The following is a 24,036-nucleotide window of genomic DNA, read 5'->3' on the forward strand; positions in this document are numbered from 1 at the left end:
CTGCTCCCGTTACATCTCAAAATTTAACAATACCTTGACAAGTCAAAACAAGAAAATGCAGAACTTCCAATACTTTTAGGATCATGGAGAAACTTCCTACTCCCGCTAACAAGAAAATGCAGAGTAATTGAAAATCGTAAAGCGTGCATCCTAATTACGTAATTTTCTGTAATTCTTCTTCTTCTTCTTCTTTTTCGCGGACTTGCCGATGAATGAGCCGAAAGTAAGAGATTCAGCCGGTCCACAAAGGGCAGTAATGGACACATGGACCAGGATAGTAGAATAAAGAAGTGCAGTTGATGCGAAGACAGACGTTAATCGTTTGAAATATTCTTTAAATGATAATGATGTGAGTAATACTTTTTAGTTTTAGGATTTGATGAAGAATATATATCCCAAGCGTTCTTTTGTGCAACATAGTTAGGGATGGTAATTTCCGACGCGACTTGAAAACACGAAATTAATGGGTTTGGGTTGAGGTTTCGCGGGTTCGGGTCAGAATCAGGTCGAATTCGATGAATCCGAAACGAAAACAGGTCGAATTCGGGTCGCCTACGTAAAATAATTTAAAATTTTAAAAATAATTAAAAAATAATGATCCGATAACCCGTTTACGAATTAAAAATAATTTAATAAACATAAAAATTATTTTATCTAACTAAACTAAGTTATTCTTTTTTCCCCAAAGGCATTAATCACTTAATCCTAAATGAATTTATTTAACATGTGTTATATTTGGACAAATAATATATTATATTATTTTTTACTTTTATACTGTTTTAATTTATTTTATATTTGGTTTAGAATAAAACACTTTTACGGTGTTTTAATTTATTTTAAATTTGGTTTGGGATTATTTATTTAAATTTTTATTACTTGATTATGTAATTAGTCTTGTGCAAAATTGGTTTTATTAGAAATTATAGTGGTAAATTAATAAATTAAAATTACGTTTCGGATCATTTCTGGTCGACCCCTAACCCGCCAACTCGAAATTTTTGGGTTCGGTTGGTTGACGGGTCAAGTTCGTGTCAGCAGGTTTTCTGTTATATCTAGATCTCAACCCGACCAGCCAACCCGATTTGGACCTCTAAACATAGTGACCTTGTGTGTGTGTGTGTGTGTGACCTTTTATAATTATCCTGAAGGGAAAAAAAATCTGAAAAAGGAGAATTGTTGATGGGGAATCCAACCCCAAATCTCTAGCCCCTAAAGAGCCGTATAGTGCATATACTAGTCGAGAATTTGCAAAATATGAAAGAAAATATCATCTCCAAATCCCCCTTTAAACTTGTTTTCTTCCCTCTCTCATTCAAGATTTTCTCAGACAATTACAAGTTGTATTTATATGCTAAAACCTATCGGGACTGGTTAGAAATTTCAGAAAATTGTTATATGCATGATTTAAATTTCAATATTTTGCTATCTAATACTACAAAAAAAAAAATTTGTTCTTCTTTGGTTTTGCACAATTAATTAATGGGAAGATCCACTTTTTATTATTATCCTTTTTTTTGGGGTTACATTCCCCCCTCCCTCCTTAGAGATTCTCTTTTGGACAACAAAAGAAAAATAAAAACATAATTTTAGGGTTGTTACACAGGAGCCCCCACTGGTGGTACAATGCTGCAACTTTCTGAGTCGCGTATTGTTTATCTAGACCACGATAAACTGCTACCTCCAAAACTAGATCCATTTGATGGTAAATCAATTGCTGTCCAAAATCAGTGCGACCTATAAAACTTTCTCCGCCCAGAATTGATAACCCTACTTTTCATGCGTGCGTGGGAGGGGTGCTTTAAATTCATAAGCTACAACCTTGTCCTTGATGAGATTTACTTTTTGCATTGTTGTTTATTAGTAGATTAAATCCACAAAGTGTCCCTTTCCACCATTCCATAATTTCAGTGCTCATGCCACTCATTACTGCAAATCCATTAATATCTGTAGAAAACAGTTGTGGTATAGTATAAAAAATTCAAACCTCGGAATCGGGACATCAACATTATATATATATATATGACTGATAATGGAGTTTATTTAATACTTAGTCTGGTTAAAATCATAATATTGATTTCCGTGTTTCATTTAATACTTGGTCTCCACATTCCTACGAGCTGCTTGGGAGCTAAGAAAAACCAAACACCACTTTCTCTGAATAATATGGAAAACGAAAAAAGAGAGAGAGAGAGAGACCTGTCTTTGGCAATTATCTCCCGAATACATCTTCTTCTTCTTCTTCCATTTTAACCTCCTCGACGTCAATCCCTTAATACAAAACATTGCTCGTAAACTAAGGAAATAGATAGATTGCATAAGCACAAAACTTGAAATTCTTGCATTTGGCACTGTATGGAACAGCGCCGTTCTGAAGTTGAAATAAGGCTCATCAATCTCAGATCCCGAGTCCATCACTTGACTAAAATTAGACAATCGAATAAGTCTCCCTCGGGGATAGCTACCACAAATTTGCCACTTTATGTGGCTGGTTTTCTGTCCCCACAAGATAGCTCGAACGGTCCGCTCCCCCTCCTTAAGGTATGGCGACTTTCCTGACTTGTCCAGAGTTCGAGTCCCGCTGTTAACGTGCTCGATGTAAAGTGGGGCCTCCTCTCCAGGCCGCAGGGGATTAGTCGAGCTCCGTAAGGATTGACCCAGACACCCATGTGTTGACAAAAAAAATAATAATAATAAGTCTCCCTCTCTCTCTCTCTCTCTCATTTATACATTTGAATGATTGAGCTCTCTTTTGATATTTGACCATAACCAACCGGGGTAGTTAAAACCAGGCACCCATCACCGCTGTTTGGATATTTTGTCCGGGTCTAAAAGTCGGGGACCTTCAACTAGTGTTAGAAATTGTCCAAGACACCCACTTCTCAGTATCCATTTCTCCCTCTGAAAAGCACTGGGCTTGGGACAAAGCTGCCTGGGGAAACCTTAAAATGAAAGGTGGATTCAGGATTCTCGCAGATTGCCTTGGCATCCCATTAGTGAGTTGGCAAACATATGAGACATCCAAGTTTACTTGGGTCTTGTTTGAATCGCTATTTTTTAGAGTTTTGATAAAAATATGTTGTAATAATTTGATATATATCAAATAAAACAAATGATTGAAAAATTTGTTCGCCAAAAATGTAAAATTTTTTCTTAAATTTTCTTCTCTAGAAAAAAGTTTAAAGTGGATAAAGATTCCCTAAAGCCTGCTTATAAATGGGCTTTGAGGATTCTAGAACCCAATCTTTAGATGAGATGATTGGTCCTTTAGCCTTTTAAGACCAAATTAGTTTCAATTTATGAAAATTTTTTCTTAAACAACTTAAATTTTCTTCTCTAGAAAAAAGTTTAAAGTGGATAAAGATTCCCTAAAGCCTGCTTATAAATGGGCTTTGAGGATTCTAGAACCCAATCTTTTAGATGAGATGATTGGTCCTTTAGCCTTTTAAGACCAAATTAGTTTCAATTTATGGATTTTCTTGTTCCTGTTTTGGTATGACCACCATTAAATTGGAATTCTACAACTTCATTGACAACTCATGTGTTCTTTACCCTAATTTTGTATGATGGGATACCTTTAAATGGATTTACGGGCAATACGCTTGGAAATACGGTACAATTGTATAATTGTTGTACATTTTATAGGATTTGATATATATTTACATTTCTTTGTTACATACCTAAATTTTGTTCTTGTAAGCCCACTCAATAAATTAATACAACTACAACTGTAAAACTGTAAATGTACACTACCTTCCGAAAAAGTACAACAATTATGCCATATGCATCATATGGTCACCTGCACCGGCTCCCAAGCTCCTTTAAATCTGCTTTAAGACTAAATTATGTCCAATTATGTACCTTAGCTCTGGTTTATCTCCAATTTCCCTTTTGACCTTTCGAAGGTTCGACTTTCTTGTTCTTGCCCATTCTTCAGGTTCTTAACTTCTCGTTCTTCTTTGTAGAACATGACTTCGTTGTCATTCTTCAGGTTCTCAATTTCTTGTTCTTCTTTGTACAACATGATTTTGTTGTTATTATCGTTCTGTATGAATCTTTTCTTTATTATTATTATTTTTTGTTCTAAAGGTATAAATACTTGTCGCGAGTTTTAGCAACAAAATTCTCTCGACTCATTTTTTAATATCACGTACATTATACCGCTGCAAAAACTTTAAAAACTTGCAATCCAAATAGACTGGACCGAGTGAATGAAGTTAAATAAATTGAACAAGAAACTATGCATATTCAATCGCTAGAACCAAACAAAGTGACGATTTCATCATCTCCTTTGCTGTATAAACATTGTGACATTCCATATCTACATAGTTCAGTGTAAGTGTCGTGACTGATAAATTCTTCATTCGGCAAGTTGTGTATACTTGATTCTTTTTTCCAATTGTAAAGACCAAATTTAATTACAAATTCTTTATGCACAACACACACACACACACACTTAAGGTCCCTATAGCCAGTTGAAATTGATAAAGAGAGTGAAAAGGCTCCACATTTGATTGATCATTCAAGTCATTGCCGTTGAATAAATTAATTCTATGGCTTGAGGCATAAGACTTGCTCCTTGTGCATTGGGTGATCAGGAAGCAAGCCTCACAATCAAAGAAGTCAAGAAACAAAGAATAGACATTTGTTGTTAGTATATTCATAGAAACAGAATTGTTCAACTCTCTAAGTTCTAACCTACTTTGAAAATTTCTTACAAGTTTTCCAAAACTCCGGTTGCATTTGGAACTGTACAGGACATGCATAACCAAATATTTTGTGGATGATCAAGTAATGTATATACTCTAGCTTTCCTCCAAATTTGTAAACAATCAGTCCTTACTAAAAGCAAGTTATCGACTAGAGACATGCAGTCCTGTATAATCAGCACAAACCTCAATCTTGAAATGTATATGGTTCCTTCTATCTCAAACTTTGAAAAGGTGAACTTGATGTTCTCCTTCTCCAAAAAAAATAAATAAATAATATATATAAACATGAAAATAAAAACAAAAATAGAACTCCTCCTTCTCCAGTTGAAAACTTCTTGAATTTTCTCTTATGTTGGTTGTAATTATTTGACAATCGATCCAAATTACTTGCAATACTATGAAGATTCGCGCTGGAGCTAGTATATTACTGTATTTGTTAAAGCCTGGTGGCCTACGACTGTTTAGAGATTGCTTGTGAAGAACGTGTGTGAAATACTGTGAAAGTCGTTGGTAGATGGGAAAATATTACTTAGAATGAGCCATCACCTTAAGTAAGAGTTGGACACGATCAAACTTGTAAACCCAGGCCCCCAAGCTGCATGTTCTGCTATCCGACGGCCACTGGTGTACTTGCAACTTTGCCGATGAATTATGACAGCAATACATGAACTTCGGGGCGATTTGCTGCGTGATCCAACTTGCCAGCTTCTTTTGGCAGATTTTCATCGAAACATCACCCAAAGAAAAAGAAAATAGATATATTCTTTTGCCAGTCTGTTCAACAATTTATGGCTGGTTCTTAGATTAAGAGTTGTAGGCTTGGAATTTATTTTTTTTTTGGTGTGTGGTTTGCCTGAGATGAATGATACATTCTTCATTTTATAACACTTAACTGTTTATTACATATTCAAGCATCCCTTTGAAGCAGGAAATAAAACTTAAGGCAATTGCAAGATTTCCGTCACAACCATTGTGACCTACAAGGTTTTGTAACACTGAAACTTCGAAGAGAATTAACAACTTTTCAAGATCTTTCGGTTTAATTGGATGAGCTTGGTAGTAAGTTACTAATCGCTGGTGCTCCTGACAAATTAGAGCAATTGCTGGTTAGGAAAGTCAAACACAGAAAGTATTAACTCATTTAGCTAAGAGGATATTTATGACTAATGACTGCCACTAAACAATAATAATTTACAATGTACAAATTCGGTTAATGAATCATTTGGCCGACTCAAATAACACAGGCGAGGGATGGTTATCTCGCAGAAACGAAGAACTTGTTCTCCTGAATAACTTCAATGAAGTGGATCGACTCCAAGTCTCCAACAGAGTTTACATGTTATCCACACAATTATGTAAGAAATTTGGATCGATCAGTTAGATAATCTTCGTTTGTGTTACGGGAAAAATATCCAGATCCGGCCTCCTTGATATGAACACGGTATGGTTGACCATTAATATGTATCATCCTAACATCAAAATCCAGAAGGTTCACAAGATTCAAAAACTGCATTCATGAGGTCAGCCAAATTGGAACAGGCCATGAGAAAGAAGCTGACACATTTTGAAGGAAGACACAATTGGCGGTTTGATAGAACATTTCGAGACATATAGCAAAAGCAAGTTCTAGAGAAGGTGACAACAAAGGTGGAAAGATTGACAAAAAAAATTCTCAGCATATGGTCCCTGATGACGACGTGAAGGTGACAAGAATCACTTCCTTTTTTTTTTTTTTTGTTGAATCGAGAGTCACTTCTTTTGGAAACACTTTTCCTATCAGAAGTTTAATGACACATTGTCTTTAGGCCGTATAGAGGGCCAAAATATCTTAGTAAGTAACCTAAATATGAAACGGTAGACAAATATTCAGGTGTCTCCACGCGGACCCACAAATTTGAGTCTTGTAGGTATTTTTGTATTTGAAAGTTGTTGGGTTAAGTTATCAATATTTGCATGTTAACGTGGCGTATAATCTTACGTTCCATATAGCTGTATCAACCCAAGAAAACCTGCAAGGGAAGCAGAGGTTTGAATATAAATATGTACCATGCACAAAGAGGTAGTTGCAAACTGATAAACGGCCTCATTCTTTCATTAGACAACAGTCAATCTACCTTCATCTTACCCCCTTTCTAATCCTTATAAGCCTTGTGATTGTTGCAGAAATATCTGATTCCAAGTTTCTTCACAAAAATCATTAGCAAAAAAAATAACAAAAACCAACCTGACGAATGGAGTCTGCTCTTTCCGAGCTCGAAGGGACCCTTGTAAAGGATCCTGATCCATTTTCCTACTTCATGTTAGTAGCTTTCGAGGCATCAAGCATAATTCGATTTGCTTTCTTGCTAATTTTATGGCCAGTTATCCGTTTGCTGGAGATTTGGGGACAAAGAGATGCGGGCCTAAAGTTGATGATTTTTGTCGCCACGGCTGGGGTGCCTATATCCGAGATCGAAGCCGTGGCAAGGGCAGTGTTGCCCAAGTTTTACTTTGATGACATTGATATGGATGCTTGGAAGGTCTTCAGCTCCTATGACAAGAGAATTGTGGTGACTAAAACCCCGAGGATTATGGTGGAGAGGTTTGTGAAAGAGCATTTGCGAGCTGATGATGTTATTGGGAGTGAACTTTCGGTCAATCGGTTTGGATGGGCTACGGGTTTCATCAAAGACGGTTTTGATTCAATCTCCGACCGCGTTTCTGAATTATTCGAAGATGAACAACCTAGTTTGGGCCTAGGAAGGACAGATTATTCTGGCTCTGAATTCTTACACTTGTGCAAGGTTGGTGAATACAAAATTCCTAAACTTAGTTTCTTCATCACCTATCAGAACTATTTATTCAACTAGTCAGACCATATCTGAGTTGAGCTGGAAGAAAAAAGGGGGTGGGGGACATTACTTGCATAATAGTTAAATAACATTACTGTTTGCCCACGTATGTGCTAAAATTTGCTGGACAATGGCTTGTAAACAGGAACAATCTCATCCGCGAATCACCAGCAACAAGAAACATGACCGCCAGTTCATCCGCCCACTGCCAGTGATCTTCCACGATGGCCGGCTAGTGAAGCGGCCAACACCATCAACTGCCCTCCTAATTCTCTTATGGATTCCTCTGGGAATCATTCTCGCTGCAATTCGCATTGTCGTTGGCCTCATGCTTCCCATGAAATCTATTCAACGTATGGCTCCTCTATTCGGTGGCAAAGTGATGGTGAAAGGAAAACCTCCTCCACCGCCATCTGGCTCCACCTCTGGAGTGCTATTTGTCTGCACGCACCGAACCTTAATGGACCCCGTCGTCCTCTCCGCCGTCCTCCATCGTAGAATTCCAGCAGTAACATACTCCATTTCTCGCTTTACCGAGATCTTATCCCCTATTCCAACTGTCCGCTTGACGAGAATCCGAGACATAGATGCTGAAAAGATTAAACAACAACTGGAAAAGGGAGATTTGGTCGTCTGCCCTGAAGGAACAACGTGTAGAGAACCCTTTCTATTGAGGTTCAGCAAACTTTTCGCAGAACTAACCGACCGAATAGTTCCAGTGGCCATGAACTATAGGGTTGGGTTTTTCCATGCAACCACTGCTAGGGGTTGGAAAGCTTTGGACCCCATATTTTTCTTCATGAATCCCAGACCAATTTATGAGGTAACATTTTTAAATCAGCTCCCTGTGGAAGCAACTTGCTCTTCAGGTAAGAGCCCACATGATGTTGCTAATTATGTTCAGAGGATCTTGGCTGCCACACTTGGTTTCGAGTGTACGAATTTCACCCGCAGGGATAAATACAGGGTTCTTGCTGGCAACGATGGGATAGTTTCACAAACATCCACTGCCGAAAGCCTCAAGAAATTGATGAGCGGATTCAAGCAGGTTGTGGGTACTTTTAAGCCTTTCATTAACTGAAAACTGGGCTGGCTCGTTATTGTAAATTTTTGTTTACATACTATATTCTTACCCTCAATTTATCCTGTTTTGTACAAAAAGCGAGGTCTGTATTCTTTATCTTTTTTGTTTGAGCAATTTCTCTTTTGTACTGGATTTTTTTCGCTGAAGTGTTGAATAATGTACTAGAATGACTGATGTTACTGGTAATGTTAATTATTCAGTTGGGATATAAATATATTTTTTATTTATTTATTTTTATCTTTTTGTCGCAGTTGTGTTAAATATATATGGTGGAGTTTACCTTTACAGCCCCAGCTGAGCTTTTAACGAATTTTTAGAATCTTTAACCTTCTTATTAGAGGTAAACAACTCTCACTGAGATCATAAGATCCCACCCCTCCACTGTTTGGAAAAAACAAAAAAAAAAGAGTTCATAAGAATTTTTAATTAACCACCATAATTACGGAGATTATGTCCTGGACCCTTATTATACCACACGAGATACTCAGTGTCACTTTTCTAGTGGCAATTCAGTGTCATTTTTATATTTATGCCAAGTGTCATGTTTATTTAATTTGTCATGTACTGTTTATTTAAATTTCTTCTACCATCATGTGATAAGTAGAATTGGCACTGGATTTGGCACCGAGTAGTGGCATAGAGGATCCCAACTGCTATTATACAAGGTAAAACTTTGTCTTGGTGCCTACTACAGAATTGCGAAAACCTGATGTATATAAAGGAAGTTAAGAGCTCTTAACATTGCTAAAAATAAAATAAAGAAGATTAAAAGTTTATGGAAAACTAGTATTTGCTCTTGATTGTTTACTTGTTTAAGAAATATGACAAATATTAACGCTCCTGGCTAGCTAGACTAAAAAAAAAAAAAAAAACTACCGGCCTTTGTATTCCCTTTTTTTTTTTTTTTTAATATGCGATGATGTGAAGCAATTACTTTAGGTTTCTGCAGCAAAGTATTGTTTTTTTTTTTTTTTGAACCTCAGCACCGAAGTTTTCAAGCATTATTATTATTATTATCTTTTCCTGTAGCTATTGTACTTTATTAAATTGATCTGCAACTCAACTTCCCTGCAGTATCTATTCGTCAAAGATCATGGACGCAAGAGAAGCGAAAAATACAAAAGCATTGGCTGCCTGATTGTGCTCCGAAGCCCTTTAATACCTGTCTTCAGATTCAAAAGTGTCTATGAACGAACATGAGATCGCAACCTCTCAAGCACTTCCTTTGAGGAAGCTCACATCTACTTCCAGATCGAAGGCATCAGAGGTGCCAGAGCTCCTGTTAGGCTTCTTTCACTTCAGGAGATATCCGTCTTGATGAGAGTCCCTTGCAATAATGAAAACTGCATGCATGCAGGCCCCCTAGGATTTTAGAAGTTCTTCTACAATCAAATCTTGATTTCTTGGTGTAAATAAATATAAAGATTTACATTCCTATTTTTCTAAATATAACTATGATATATAAATGTCGTTACTAGTAGCATACAGCTGCTACATGGTAGAAGGAGCCACCTATTAAAGGTAAAATTTTCACGCCATTATACAATAATTATAAGGCCAATTAATGCCACCTCTGAGTAAAATCTATAAAATATCGGTGCAAGAATGGTAACATGATGAATTTCTCACATAAAACTCCCCTCCCTCTACCAGTCACTTGTTCTCTCTACAAGGTTACTCCATTAAAAGTGACATCGGGCTTGATCCCATCCCCTCCTTTGTTTTTTTTTTTTTTTTCTCTTTATGTAGGATGTGCATGACAGCTGAACCTTGAAATGTCACCTCATTAGTTCTTGCTACATAAAATGAGAAATGGCTGCTTCATAAAATAAGTATCATGCAGCATGTCTTGGTGTCTTTTTTCCTTTTTTCATTTTTCAGTGAACTTGATGATAATGATCGGGGTGATCGCGTCAAAGTTAAACCAAAAAAAGTACGTTTTAAGAAGAAAATTTTGTGCCGGATCGTGATTTGTGAGCCTTTTCCGTTGCTAAAAATATAACTAAGATACTTATGAAATTGAGGCCGTAATTCGTTTGACTACATATCTGCCATGTATGATGTGATGCGGGTGGAATCCTGCGGACAACGCACAATCCACAACATGATAGCCTGACACGTACTTCAGTATGTCTTTGCATGGCGTACCGTTCTTGGAATCCATGTGGTGATGTTGCAATGGGCTTCAGTCAAGTGAGACCCCGTAAGTCCAGTTGGCGCCTTTCTTATAATCGGTTATAAAAAATGACGGGGAGTGTTTGGATACTAAAATTATCTCAAATAATATTTTGCTTGCATCACAAACACATTTCCCAACCTATATTTTTATATTCCCAACTACTTTTTATCTCGCATACATCACATCACAAAAAGTGCTACAGTAATTATTCCAAATAATATTTCAAATAATACACTATCCAAACAAACCCAGTTGCTGAAATATGGGTACCGTTACAGTTTCCATATCAAGATTTCTTTCAACCATTGCTAAAGACCTCTCAAAAGCTTTCTTAGCAGGGGAGGAGAAGAGAAGACAGAAAACGGAAGTACGACAGCAAAACATTTTAAGCACCTGAATGAATAATTAACCAGCAGTTCACGTTGCTAACTATCTTGATAGTATAACATATTGTACAAAATCTGCGCCTGCTAGATTCTAGGGACCAATATACCTCCGTCTGTAGTAGGATTATGCAGTCACCCAAATGGATTTCTTTACGTACAAAACAAAAGTGAAATTTTTTTTAAAAAATCAATAAATTGTTAATTAGATTAGAATCCTTCATCACTTAACATTTGTGTATATACACATATGGCCTCAAAAAATAATATTACTTGTGTTTGGATAGAAAGTTATTTTGAAAAAACAATATCATAATATTTTATATAATATGATATACGTAAGATAAAAGAGTAATTAAGAAAAATAAAGGGTTGATTGAATATAACAAAAAAATTATTTACTCAAATTATAACAAAAAATTATTTACGGTTCCGTTTGGATTAAATGTTTTTATGGGTGTTTTTGAAATATTTTACTGGGTGAAAAACTTTTACTGTAGATGTTTTTAATGGTGTTTTTGAAAATGTATTTTGAAATATTTTTAAAATTTAAAATTTTAATGATAAGTTTTTATAATTTTATAAAATCTTACAACCACACACCACTACTCCAGCCTCCCCTCCTCCCTCCTCCTCACCCTCCTCCCCTCTCTGGTCGTGACTAGAAAATGGTTGCCACTTGCGATCTGAGAAGGGGAGAGGGGAAGGGGGCAGCGAGAGAGACGTGAGGAGGAAAGAGGAGGGAAAGGGATGGGAGAAAAAGAGAGAAGGAAGAAGGGAGAAAAAGAGAGAGAAGAGAAAGGGGAGGGGAAGGAGGGAGGAGAGAAGGGAAGGGGCGTCAGGTGATGGTGTGATTTTTGTGATGGTTGATAGTGGTGGAGGTATACATTTTTTTGTATATTTAAAATTATTTTTGATATATTATATAAATATATTGTTTTAAAATTATTTTTATTTATATATTACCATAACATAACATCGTATATGAAAATTTTATTTTTAAAAAATTGAGCAGTCCAAACGAATACATTTGGGTTTGTTTTAGAAGTAACGTAAACAATCATGAAGATGACTTTCCGGTCAAACCGCTGAGTCAATGTTCAAAGATATATTTTAGGTGATCTAATGGAGAGAAAATGAGGTTATACTTGTAAGCAACGGCACTGCCTGTAAAGCCCACGCTCTGCAGATTCTTTATGCGAAACTTTTTGGAGGGATTATTTTTCTCTTGGAGTTTTCTTTCACAAGTCACAAATGAAGAACGTCTCGAGTCATCAAAATACAAGAATTAGCTCATGACGTAGAATCCAAATTTAGAATTCTAATAATAATTAGTGCGTGCAGAGTTACAGAATTAATACTTTTTGACAACTTTTAAGGTTATAGAATCCAAATTTTAGGGTTTTGATAATACTTTTCGACAATTTTGTACTCTAATCTTTTGACTGCAAAAATGCTTCGGACTAACTTCATAGTCTGGCTCTCAATACCAATTGTCGAATTCTAAATTTATAGATTAGATGGATGAGTTGATTTAAAATATGTCAACAAATCCAGTACTGTTCCAAATCGAATTTGTTCTCATTTGATTTTATAGTATTGCTTCGTTCTTCTTAGTGCTTTTCGGTCAGCATCATAAACTATATGAAGTTTTACATAAAAAAAGAGAATTAGAAAAAAAAATATCAAGGAATAAGAATAATCACGCGGTTTGGTTGCCTATTTTGGTTTCTCCTTTTTGGGTTAAATCGATAAATTAATTATTTCATTCTCTGTTCCTATATTATTTTTTTGCGGTATGATGTATGTGAGATAAAAAGGTGATTAAAAATGTAAAAATGTGAATTGAAAAATATGTTTATGATGCAAACGAAATATTATTTTGAAAAATTTTGCTATCCAAACAAACCTGTTAACATAAATCCTTGGTTATATGCGATTTCTTTCTCTCTCTTTTTTTCACTTTTCTTTGGATGCCAGATGCATTAGCAAACGTATTGAACAAGTTCAGAAATCAATTTTACAGCATATATGATTAATTTGTCCAAAATTCATAGCTTTCACCGTAACTAACTAATCACAAACTTTTTATTTGAAAAACAAAATCGAAACTGCTTTTTCTGATATATGCTTTCTTTGTGATTTGTGAATCTCGGATAACTTGAATCCATCTGTTTATTTGACGTTTAATAGTTGTATTGAATTGAAAGAGCGAGAATTAATATCTTAGGAGTATAAACCAATGAAATGCCGGAATATGCTGTAGGTGATGGACGACTGAAAAGTCACCATCAAAGCTGTGAGTCACGACTCACGACTCACGAGTCACCACCACCAACTAAGCATAACGGGCCCATGGATCCAATTCCATCCCTAAGGACGCATAAGCATGAGGCATGCGATCCAATCCATGTAGCGACAATTGGCGTTGGACAAGGACGACTGACTAAAGCCACCCATAGCCACGTTTCGAATTATGGACTTCGCTCTATTTTGCTTTTTCTTTTCTTTTTTTCTTGTATTAATGCACTCCTCGTGGTAAAACAAAAAAGAAAAACATTAAAACTGGCCCCTTTTTTGGTTGTGTGCTCGCGTGTGCGTTTGTACACCTAGACAATTTGTACAGTGAAATGGGTGTGTTTGGATAGATAATTATCTTAAATATTATATTACTTACATTATAAATATATTTATTAATTGATTTTTGTGTTTTTAATTATTTTTTATGATCATATACATCACATTAAAGAAAGTGTTATAATAATTTTTTGAAATAATATTTTTAATAAATTTTGTAATTGATTTTTGCTATTTGATTCATGCAAGGAAACAACAAAATTTTCTATCAAATTTTGAAGGGCAAAAGTTTTATTTCCATACTTTTCCAAAAAAAAAAAAAGGTGCCATTTTAATATGCATAAGGTAAATCCTGAATTCAAATAATCGTCAAAGCAATACAATATTTAGAAACTGACGTCGTCCACTCTATTTCTGCTTTAGAAAAAAACTAGTGTGAATACCTGTGCTACGCACGATGCTGACATTATTGAAAAAATTAAAAAAAAAATGATGAATAAAAAAAGTTAAAAAATTATACCAACACAATTAAAATGTAATACCTGTCTAACAATAGTTTGAAATATGATAAAATGTGTATATCATTCAAGAATTGCCTTTTTTCGGAAGATAGATCCTGAAAAAATAATAGAAATTTATATTACAAAATGAATGATATATGAATAAAAATGAATATAATTGAATGTTGTTAAAATGAAATACTTACAAATATTATGCATTCGATTTGATAATCTTGTATGAAGGTGCGAACACTCTTCACACCAATCAACTTTTAGTACGAAAGTCAAAATTGGTGATTTAATTAATTCTGTTGAATTTTGTAGAGTGCGTACCGCAAATGAAAATGCACGATCTTTGCATGAATTGATTCGTTGATTGAACAACCTATCACCATTTTCCTGAAAATTAAGTACGTACAAAATTTAAAATTAGTGTATTTTTTTACATAGTTTATAAATAGCATTATAAAAAATAAATATATATCAAGAAATTCTACCTTCCTTTGTAATTCTCTGAGATAAGTAGCATCACAACTAAATACGAATCGTGTATGTCTGTCTTGTAGATTAAGATGCATGTTACCACTGGAATATCTTATTTGTATGTTAACATTGTACCTGTTTTGACAAATAAAATGTTATATACAATACAGAAAAAATATGTTGAAAGTAAAAGTACATGAAATTAGTTATCTAACAACAGTGTCGACCAAGTCATTACAATGCAAACCAAAGTGACCAAGAATCAGATAATGACAATATTTTTGGTGATAAGAAACATTAACGAATTTGATGTAAGAATCCCAACTATCCCAACTAAAGGTACAGAAACTGTCATCATGACAATATCAAATACTATACATAGTTATCGAATTCCAAGAATCCAAACTAAGTAGCAAACAATCTGAAAATGTAAATTTTCTATCATACTCCCTCCGTCCCGTTTTGTTAGTCTTGTTTTCCTTTTTCGTTTGTTCCAAATTATAGTCCACTTTCCCATTAAGTAATGTAGTAATCTTTCAAATTGTCTAAAATACCCTTATTAAATATCTTGTTATTAATACATTGTTATTAAATACTAACCCACTACATTGAATACATTGAGCTTTTCCAATACATAGATAAATGAAAAGTCTATCTTTGTTATTCTTTGAAATTTATTTATATCAGGAGGGAAACAAATAATGCCATCATTATTTACAAAATCATGAGTGAAAATTTGAAAAACCATCCATATTCTCACAATTTTTCTGATGAAACACCAACAAAAGAATATGATCTCATCTCAACGAGTCAAGAATGTGCACAAGTTATCTTTGAAATGCTGAGGATTTTTTTGCCCAAGTTGAAATCGGTGAAGCCATCAATTGACGTAAATGTTCCATCACAAGAAGATAGTTTTGCTCCTACAACTGAAGAGCATGAATCTACTTTTTCTCAAGTGCAAGAATATTTTCAGCCCAAGTTCAAATCGGTGAGACCATTATTGGATTTAAATACTCTACCAAAAGAAGATGGCTATGTATCTGCTTCTCAAGAACGTGAGCGTGTTGTTTCTCAAATGTTGAATCCACTATTGGCGGATGATTGAAAATGAAATGGAGTATTAGGCGCCTGAAATGGATTATGAAATGGAGTATTAGCAGCAACTGATATTTATTGGCACTATTGGCGGTAATTGAGACAATCAGGGTGCACTATTGGCGGTAACTAATATTTATTGACACCATTAGCTATAACTGATATTAATTGGCACTCTTCGTGATTAGCATAAGGGTATTTTAGGAAATTATTAATCTAAATTTATGTTTCCAACCAAATTAATTACACTTTCTTAATCTGTGTGAAAAAAAACCAAGACTAACAAAACGGGACGGAGGGAGTAAAAAATTTCTCATATCAAATCCCATCATTTTTGTATCTGGATGGAACTTGATTCCATCAAAAGTCAAATACCAATACTTGTGCCATAGGAAAAAGATGACATACAAACAGTGATGAACATCTATTGCTCTGATCATAAAATAAATTTTTATGCTTACTGTTGCATAATAAGTTGTTATTGAATCATGGAAAAAAATAAATCTAAAACGATGATCTATTACATAACATTTCACTTCTATTTAAAGACGAAAGACAATAACAGCAATAATCAATCGAAAATATTATATTATTGGGAATAATATTTTAAAAAATAATGGAAATGCAAATGTTTAAAGAATAAACAGTACCGAAATTTCTAATTTGATGAGAACGACGTTTTAATTGGTATAGTTGGAATTTTGTCCTTCGAATTTGATGTAAGATTTCTCTTTCGTCAACGCAAAATTGCTAAAAGTTTTTGAACTGCTGTGTGGAATCGTTGCGGTGTACGTTTCGTTTTCTAAACAAATGGTTCCTCCTTTGTAATCTTGCGAGTTTGAAATTTAGTTGTCGTTGAAATACTTATAGGCAGACATGTTCCATAGTGAAATTAGGTTAATAGTTAAGATAGATACCATAAAAAAATTGAAGGAGATAATAAATTCTTGGAAAAAACGCAAGAAAGTTCACTTAATTGGAGTGACCACGCAAGAAAGTTGAATGAGGATGCTATGTTTTTTAGAACTTTTAATTGGAGTGAAATTTTTAAATTGGAGGAGTCTTAATTGGAGTGGAAAAGTGGGGGAAAGTAGGGAAAACGTGAGCATGATTATAGGATTTTTAGGAGCGGTTATAGGATTAGTTAAGAGATAAATATTTCTTAAATTGGAGGACTCTTAATTGGAGTGGAAGATGTGGGAAAAATGTGAGCATGATTATAGGATTTGTAGTATACTCCAATCACCGTTGAGGTAAAGTTTGCCTAAATAAACTTTACAGTTCCTAATTCCTTGTAAAAAAAGCAAAATAGTCCTAATTGGCATAGCAAGTTACGACAACATGTCAGTGGCATCTAGTTCTAATTTTTTTTGGATCAAAATCTAGTCCTAATTGGTTCTACTGTTTCTTGATCATATTGTATGCTTCCGAATTATACTTAACATGTAATAATTGATAATGGTTTATTCTATTCTTTCATGGTATTGGACAGGCGAAAACCACATCAGAAGTGTGGTAAATTTACTATAAACTCCTAATATTATCTCCCCTAATTTTTATATACTTTTAAAAAAATTTAAACTTTTGTCAACAATAAACTAGTCACACAAATAAAAAAAAAAGACTGGTCACACATTTCATTTTTTGCCCTAAAGAACTCAATTTAGCAAATTTCTTAAAATAATGGTGAAAAAAATCATAACAATGGAGGAACCTGGGTTTGTTTCTTTTTTTATTTATTTATATGAAACAGCCTTATTCATTTTTAAAAAATAAATAAATTGACCATCTTACGTTCATTAAGAAAGAGAAATTTTTTTGGTCACTGCACATGGATGTTCGGCCATCCTAAAAGGAAAAAAAAATAATTGTTCCATTCTTGCGATTTTTTTAGGGTTAAATATAGTAAGCCTCTTAACTTTATATTTAGTTGCACTTTACCCCCTCAACTTTACATTTATTTGCACATTTGTGATTTTTTTTGAAACGTGATTGTAATTTGTAAAGCTCATTTGCAGGGATGGTTATAGGATTAGTTTAGTGATAAATATTTCTTAATTATAAAAATGTAAAATTGTATTAAAATAGTATACAAATGAGTATTTGTCTTTAATTAAGAAGTAAAAAAGATTTAAAGTATAAATAACAAACTATAAACGATTTATGAAACATATAGTGGGAAAGTTTTAAATTTTAAATTTGACTAGTGATAGGGTTGATTATAACCCACTACTTTTTATGTATTAAAATAAATAAAAAAATTAGAAAAAAGAATGAGAAGTTTGGAAGCCATTGAGAGGCTTTCTCCTAAAAACCCACTCTGCAATACATAGAGGGTTAAATATAGTAAGCACCTTAACTTTATATTTAGTTGCACTTTACCCCCTCAACTTTACATTTAGTTGCACTTTACCCCCTCAACTTTACATTTAGTTGCACATTTGTGATTTTTTTGAAACGTGAATGTGCTTTTTTTGAAACGTGATTGTGATTTGCAAAGCACATTTACAGGGGTGGTTATAGGATTAGTTTAGTGATAAATATTTTTTTATTATAAAAATGTAAAATTGTATTAAAATAGCATACGAATGAGCATTTATATTTAATTAAGGAGTAAAAAGGATTTAAAGTATATATAACAAACTATAAACGGTTTATGAAATATATAGTGGGAAAGTTTTAAATTTTAAATTTCACTGGTGATAGGGTTAGTTATAACCCACTACTTTTTATGCATTAAAATAAATAAAAAAATATAGAAAAAAGAATGAGAAGTTTGGAAGTTATTGAGAGGTTCTCTCCTAAAAACCACTCTGTAATACATATAGATAAAGATGGTTTTTTTGAGATAATAAATGAGGCTAATTTTGGAATGAATTCGACAATTCCCTAATAATTGACAATAAATTCTTTCATTAAAACAATCATGGCTAGTCTAAAAAATTAACGTACAAAAAGTTATGGTGACCGAATGATTTGGTATAATCTCAAGAAAGGTGAACAAATTTTTGATATATTGTATAATTGTGGAAATTGAATTTGAAAATAGTTTCTTAAACGAAAGCAAACATTTTTCTGTTATCATCATCATAACACAATAATTGAAAACTAAAATATGTGGAGAAGGGGTAGTGGAAAGTCAACTCAGAAAAAAAAAAAAGAAAAGGTACCAGACACTAGAAACTACTATATAGAAACAAATAAAAAGGAGGTGAAATTTTGGAAATCGCACGTCAATCAAGTTACCCGGAAAATTACTCCTTTACTAAAAGGGAAAATTGCAGAAACCTCCCCTGAAACTACTGACAGTTGCACTGAGCTCCCCTCTAAGTTCTGAAATGGCAGATAGCACCCCTCAACAGGAACATTAAGTTGCAAAATCAGTCCAGGCAGCTTCAATTCCCATTAAAAAATTAGCTGTACAAGTGAGATAAAAAATTTGTTCCAAATTTGCCCTGATGTTGGTTGACAAGTAGTATTAACAAGGGAGGGGCTTTTTCATTAAGCACAAGGAAGTTCAGGGGGTATAAATGCAATAACATGCTTCCAGATGATGACCTGCAACAACTTCATTTGCTGAGAAACCAACGGCTACTTAACCTCGGGAAACCCTCGGGAAACCCAGGAAAAGCTTAACCTCAACGTACCAAGGTCTGGGGCTGAATCCGATCCAAAGGAGAAAGAGTAAGAATCTGAGAATTTTTCACTTTGCAGGAAGAAAAAGAAAGACTGAAATGCAGCCTTAATTACAACTACATTACGCAAGCTCCACCAATACCTATCGCGAAAGCGTATTCAGCGCCCATCTGAAGTGAATTGTTCTGATAGCGGAAAGGCTGAACTTTACTGAAAAAAAAAGCCCTTTCTCGAAGCCGTCTTTCAAGCATCACTAAAAAAGACTTTTTTTATACTCATCGCGGATGATTGATTCCGGCTTTTTCAGAAGACGAGAATGAGGAATAGAGGGAAACCCGCAAGCGGGTTTCAGGCTATTTAACAAATTACTTTAAAAAAAAAAAAATTTTTTACATGCAAGCTGCGTTGAGTTGCACATGCCCATCGGAGGGCCCTAGGATGCCCAGCAAAACCTCCCCTCTCATCCTCACCCTTCAGGTGAGGGTTTGAGAGTATGTGTTTGATATAAATAGAACAGAAACGCAGCTTTTAGTCATTTTACATAAAGGGGAAACCCGCAAGCGGGTTTCAGGCAGGCTATTTAACAGAATTTTATCTGCAAGGCACACTCTCTTATGTTGCAAGTAGGCAGCTTGTCACCTCAAGAGCAACTTGTAACAAATTGGCGCCAATTCATGGCGCCATCTTCCTCAGCAATTGCCGCCCTGTTCTTGCCTCTAAAACTAGTCTCACACTAAAGCATACCCTTAATCAAAGCTGGACGGAGACTGCAACTTGAGTTAGTTAGTTAGTTAGTTAATTAAGAAGTTAATTAACTAATTAGATAATTAGTTAAGCATCTAAAGTTAATTAGTTATTTATGTCAACAGATAATTAGTTAATTAATTAATTAGATTATTAGTTATTTAGTTATTTAGTTAAACTATGCATAAATAGTTAATTTAGTGTAAACTACAATTATCAAAATGACAAATGTTTTACTAGGTTTAAGTCATCACATTCTTTGGTAAAATTAAATTTTAGTGAGGGTATTTTAGTAAATTGACAATGAAGAATGTATTAAATTGTGTCAGTCTTTTTTTAGGGAGGTGATTGCTATTTTAAACTTCATAGGGGAGGTCAATGCTATTACCATAAAACTCAGGGGAGGTTTCTGCAATTATCCCTTACTAAAAATGAGGAGAGATTGTGGCCCCAGTGAAAAGGCAAACAAACCAGCAAAGAATAATTGAGAATTAAAACTGGAATCAAGGATCACGCCTTTAAAACCATTTTTTACATTTTCACTTTCCCCAGTCACCAAATTTCGTTGGTCAAACGCTCCACAAAGCACAGTCTACGCCACGTGTCTTCCCTTCACAGCGTTGATTACACGCTAAATATCCGAACTCAACTCTCCCCAAGCGTTCTATTTCCACTTTTACCCTCGACCCCCTCTCTTATACCCTCTCTCACCTCAGTCTCTCCAACCAAACACCCCCTTGGCCCCCATCCTCGCCCCCGGTTGCCCCATCCTTTCTCTCTTTCTTCGCCGGAATATTCCTCCCCGGCCAATCTACAAATTCAATTTTGCAGGCATATTTTTTTTCCTGAAAAATTTTTATTCAATTTTTGATATAATTCAAGGTATTTTTCCCTCTATTTCTCGAATTTGTTTAGGTAAAAGCTTCGATCTTGCGGGGTTATTGCCAGATCTGATTTGAGGATTAGGGTTTTGATTTATTATATGTTTGTATAGAATAAATTAAAGTGTAGATGTCTATGCCTTCATCTTATTGGTGTTATAGATGCAATCGTTTTGTTCGGGTCTGGACCCAAGATTCCATTACTTGCCCTGATTGCAACGGTGGATTCGTTGAAGAAATCGAGACTCCCACTCGATCCTCACTTTCCGAGTCTAGACGACGCCGTTTCCCCGCTGCGGCCATGTACATGATGAGAAATTCTGATTCGGGTCAAGGTCCCCCCGGTTCCAGCTCTGGCTCCGGTTCGGGCTCTAGTCCTGCTTTACGTAGAAGCCGGAGGAACGGCGGTGACAGGTCTCCCTTTAATCCGGTTATAGTGCTTCGTGGGCCGGCTGACGGTGGCGGTGGGGCTGCTGGCGGTGGCGGTGGTGGTGGTGGATTTGAGTTGTATTATGATGATGGAGCTGGTTCGGGGTTGAGACCTTTGCCTGCCAGCATGTCGGAATTTTTACTGGGTTCGGGTTTTGACAGGCTTTTGGATCAGTTGTCTCAGATTGAAGCGAATGGGATTGGGAGAATAGATAATCCGCCCGCCTCGAAAGCTGCTATTGAGTCAATGCCTACTATTGAGATAAATCAGAGTCACACGACAACTGAATCCCACTGTGCTGTTTGCAAAGAGCCCTTTGAGTTGGGTTGCGAGGCCCGCGAAATGCCCTGTAAACACATATACCACTCAGATTGTATTCTCCCGTGGCTTTCGCTGCGAAATTCTTGCCCAGTTTGTAGACATGAGTTACCAACTGATGCTCGTGATTCAGGTGAATCGAACAGATCATCTAATGAGCAGACTGGAGTTGGAAATGATGATGACACTGTTGGTTTAACTATTTGGAGATTGCCCGGTGGTGGCTTCGCGGTTGGGAGGTTCTCGGGTGGGAGAAGAAATGGGGAAAGAGAGCTCCCAGTAGTTTATACTGAGATGGATGGTGGTTTTAATAATAATGGGGTTCCTAGGAGGATATCTTGGGGTTCAAGAGGGGGTGTTTCCCGGCAAAGTGGAGGACTGAGGAGGGCATTTCGAAATTTGTTTGCCTGTTTTGGTGGTGTTGGTGATAGTTCATCAGGTTCTAATTCAAGTTCAGATTCAAGGGTAACTCGGAGAAATAGGTCATTCTCATCTGTTTTTAGCTCTGGAACAACAGGGCGTAGATACTGGGCCTTTGATATTAACGGTGGGAATCGAAGATGGTAAATTTGGAAGGTAATTTAAAAGCAAGCTGAGTGGTGATCATCGGGGTGTGAGGGGTCCTCTGGTCTTTTATGGAATGGTCTAATTTGCTGCAAGTTGTAAATAGCCTAATATGCAATGAGGCCGGTTTAATTTTTCATTATGCCAGTGATGCATTGATGATGGTTAATATACTGGCAGAAGGAGATAGGAACAAGATCAAAACAATGGCAGATGATCGTCAGAGGAACACTCTATTGTTTAAATTGGCTCCTTGGAATGTGAAGGTACACGGCTTCATGTACCACAGTGCCTCTGAACGTTAGAGTTATGGAAGTCATTTCCTTTAATTGTTTCCCTCTGTTGTTTTTCCTTTGCCATGTAGTTTCTCTTAAATTGGTGTTTGTTATATCAGTTCTTTTTCCCTGGGAAACTCCAAGTTATATTCAACATATGAACCTTGAATGAGACGGAAGTATGATTATTTGTAGATGGAAACAAGTTTCATGTGTCTTAAATTGTTCTTCCAAGAATGAAATGCGCTTATTGTAGCGAGACCTCACTTGTATTTGAAAACTTGGAATTTTGCCTCCCCTAGTTGGTGGAGTAGCATTCTGAGGATCGTTTCCTTTGTTCTATTTGCATCAATAGATAAAAAATACAGATATCAAAATAAAAATTGCAAAAAGGGGACAGCTACCATTCTTTTAATTTCCTGATTTCAAGCATTGCAATATTTCTTTTCTGTTACTTTTGAGTATGGTAACAAATTTATACTAGTCCCATTTGGCTATTATCGTGAATTAGAAGAAGTTTTCTGATATTGAGAAATCTTCTGAGACAGGCTGCGCAGTATGTATGTCCGAGGATTATGCATAGTTTGCTACTTGTATTCATTTCTTAAACTGACAGGTCTAGTCCGTAGGAAATTCTGCATTCTGCATTTTTGTTCTTGATAAAATGCACCAGTCACTAATGTTCTTGTTGTTGCATTAAGTTGTCAATTATCTGCATTACAGAGGCTTTAGGTGTCGACACAATGTTTTACTCATTCATTGTGCATAATGGTCATTAGCTTCTTAGTATTGGATTTTTTATATTGTAATAGTTATTATATACCAATATCAAACTCAAAGAACAAGTTGTCCAATGTACTGTCTGTTTTGCTTGGCCTGGTGAGAACATGATAGATTTTTCGAGTTCCCTCACTGGCTTGAGTTTAAGACGTTTTTGTCAGGTTCAGTGGAGTTAGAGAAGTAGTCAATGATTAAGTTGTTGAAATTTGGTTGGTGCAATGTCATTAAATCTCTCTCTCTCGCCTCTCCACCCTCTCTCTCTACACACACACACACCCACCCACCCATGTCTGTACTTTTTTGGGGGGAGGGCATCTTTTTAGGGTAATTTTAGGTGAGCAGTTTTCACTTTTCTACTTTGAGAAGTGCACACAAGATTGGAAAATGGCACTGGTGTTATTTCGTATCTCTTAGTCTTTTTGGTTGTGCAGGTATAGATAATGTAACTCAGGGTTATGAAAATGACAAATGCACACAAGATTGGAAAATGGCACCAGTGTTTTTTGGGAAGTTATCTGTTATTGATATATTGGGCTCTGAGTTCCATGTTGAGGAGCACATTAC

The 24,036-nt window shown here is 35.4% G+C and overlaps 2 protein-coding genes across 2 annotated transcripts; both read left to right on the forward strand.

Moving 5' to 3' along the window:
- The first annotated feature begins 6,940 nt into the window (after positions 1 to 6,940).
- On the forward strand, positions 6,941 to 8,648 carry LOC113754697 (glycerol-3-phosphate acyltransferase 5-like). The gene is made up of 2 exons (XM_027299010.1): positions 6,941 to 7,492; positions 7,686 to 8,648. The coding sequence occupies exons 1-2, from the start codon at positions 6,941 to 6,943 to the stop codon at positions 8,619 to 8,621; spliced, it is 1,488 nt and encodes a 495-aa protein (XP_027154811.1). The 3' UTR covers positions 8,622 to 8,648.
- A 12,291-nt stretch (positions 8,649 to 20,939) lies between these two features.
- Positions 20,940 to 23,101, forward strand: LOC113761498 (probable E3 ubiquitin-protein ligase RHC2A). The gene has a single exon (XM_027304511.1). It carries the CDS (start codon positions 21,236 to 21,238, stop codon positions 22,418 to 22,420), a length of 1,185 nt encoding a protein of 394 aa, XP_027160312.1. The 5' UTR covers positions 20,940 to 21,235; the 3' UTR covers positions 22,421 to 23,101.
- The last annotated feature ends 935 nt before the right edge of the window (positions 23,102 to 24,036 follow it).

Source organism: Coffea eugenioides, chromosome 2 (assembly GCF_003713205.1).
Source record: "Coffea eugenioides isolate CCC68of chromosome 2, Ceug_1.0, whole genome shotgun sequence".
Taxonomy (NCBI): Eukaryota; Viridiplantae; Streptophyta; class Magnoliopsida; order Gentianales; family Rubiaceae; genus Coffea; species Coffea eugenioides.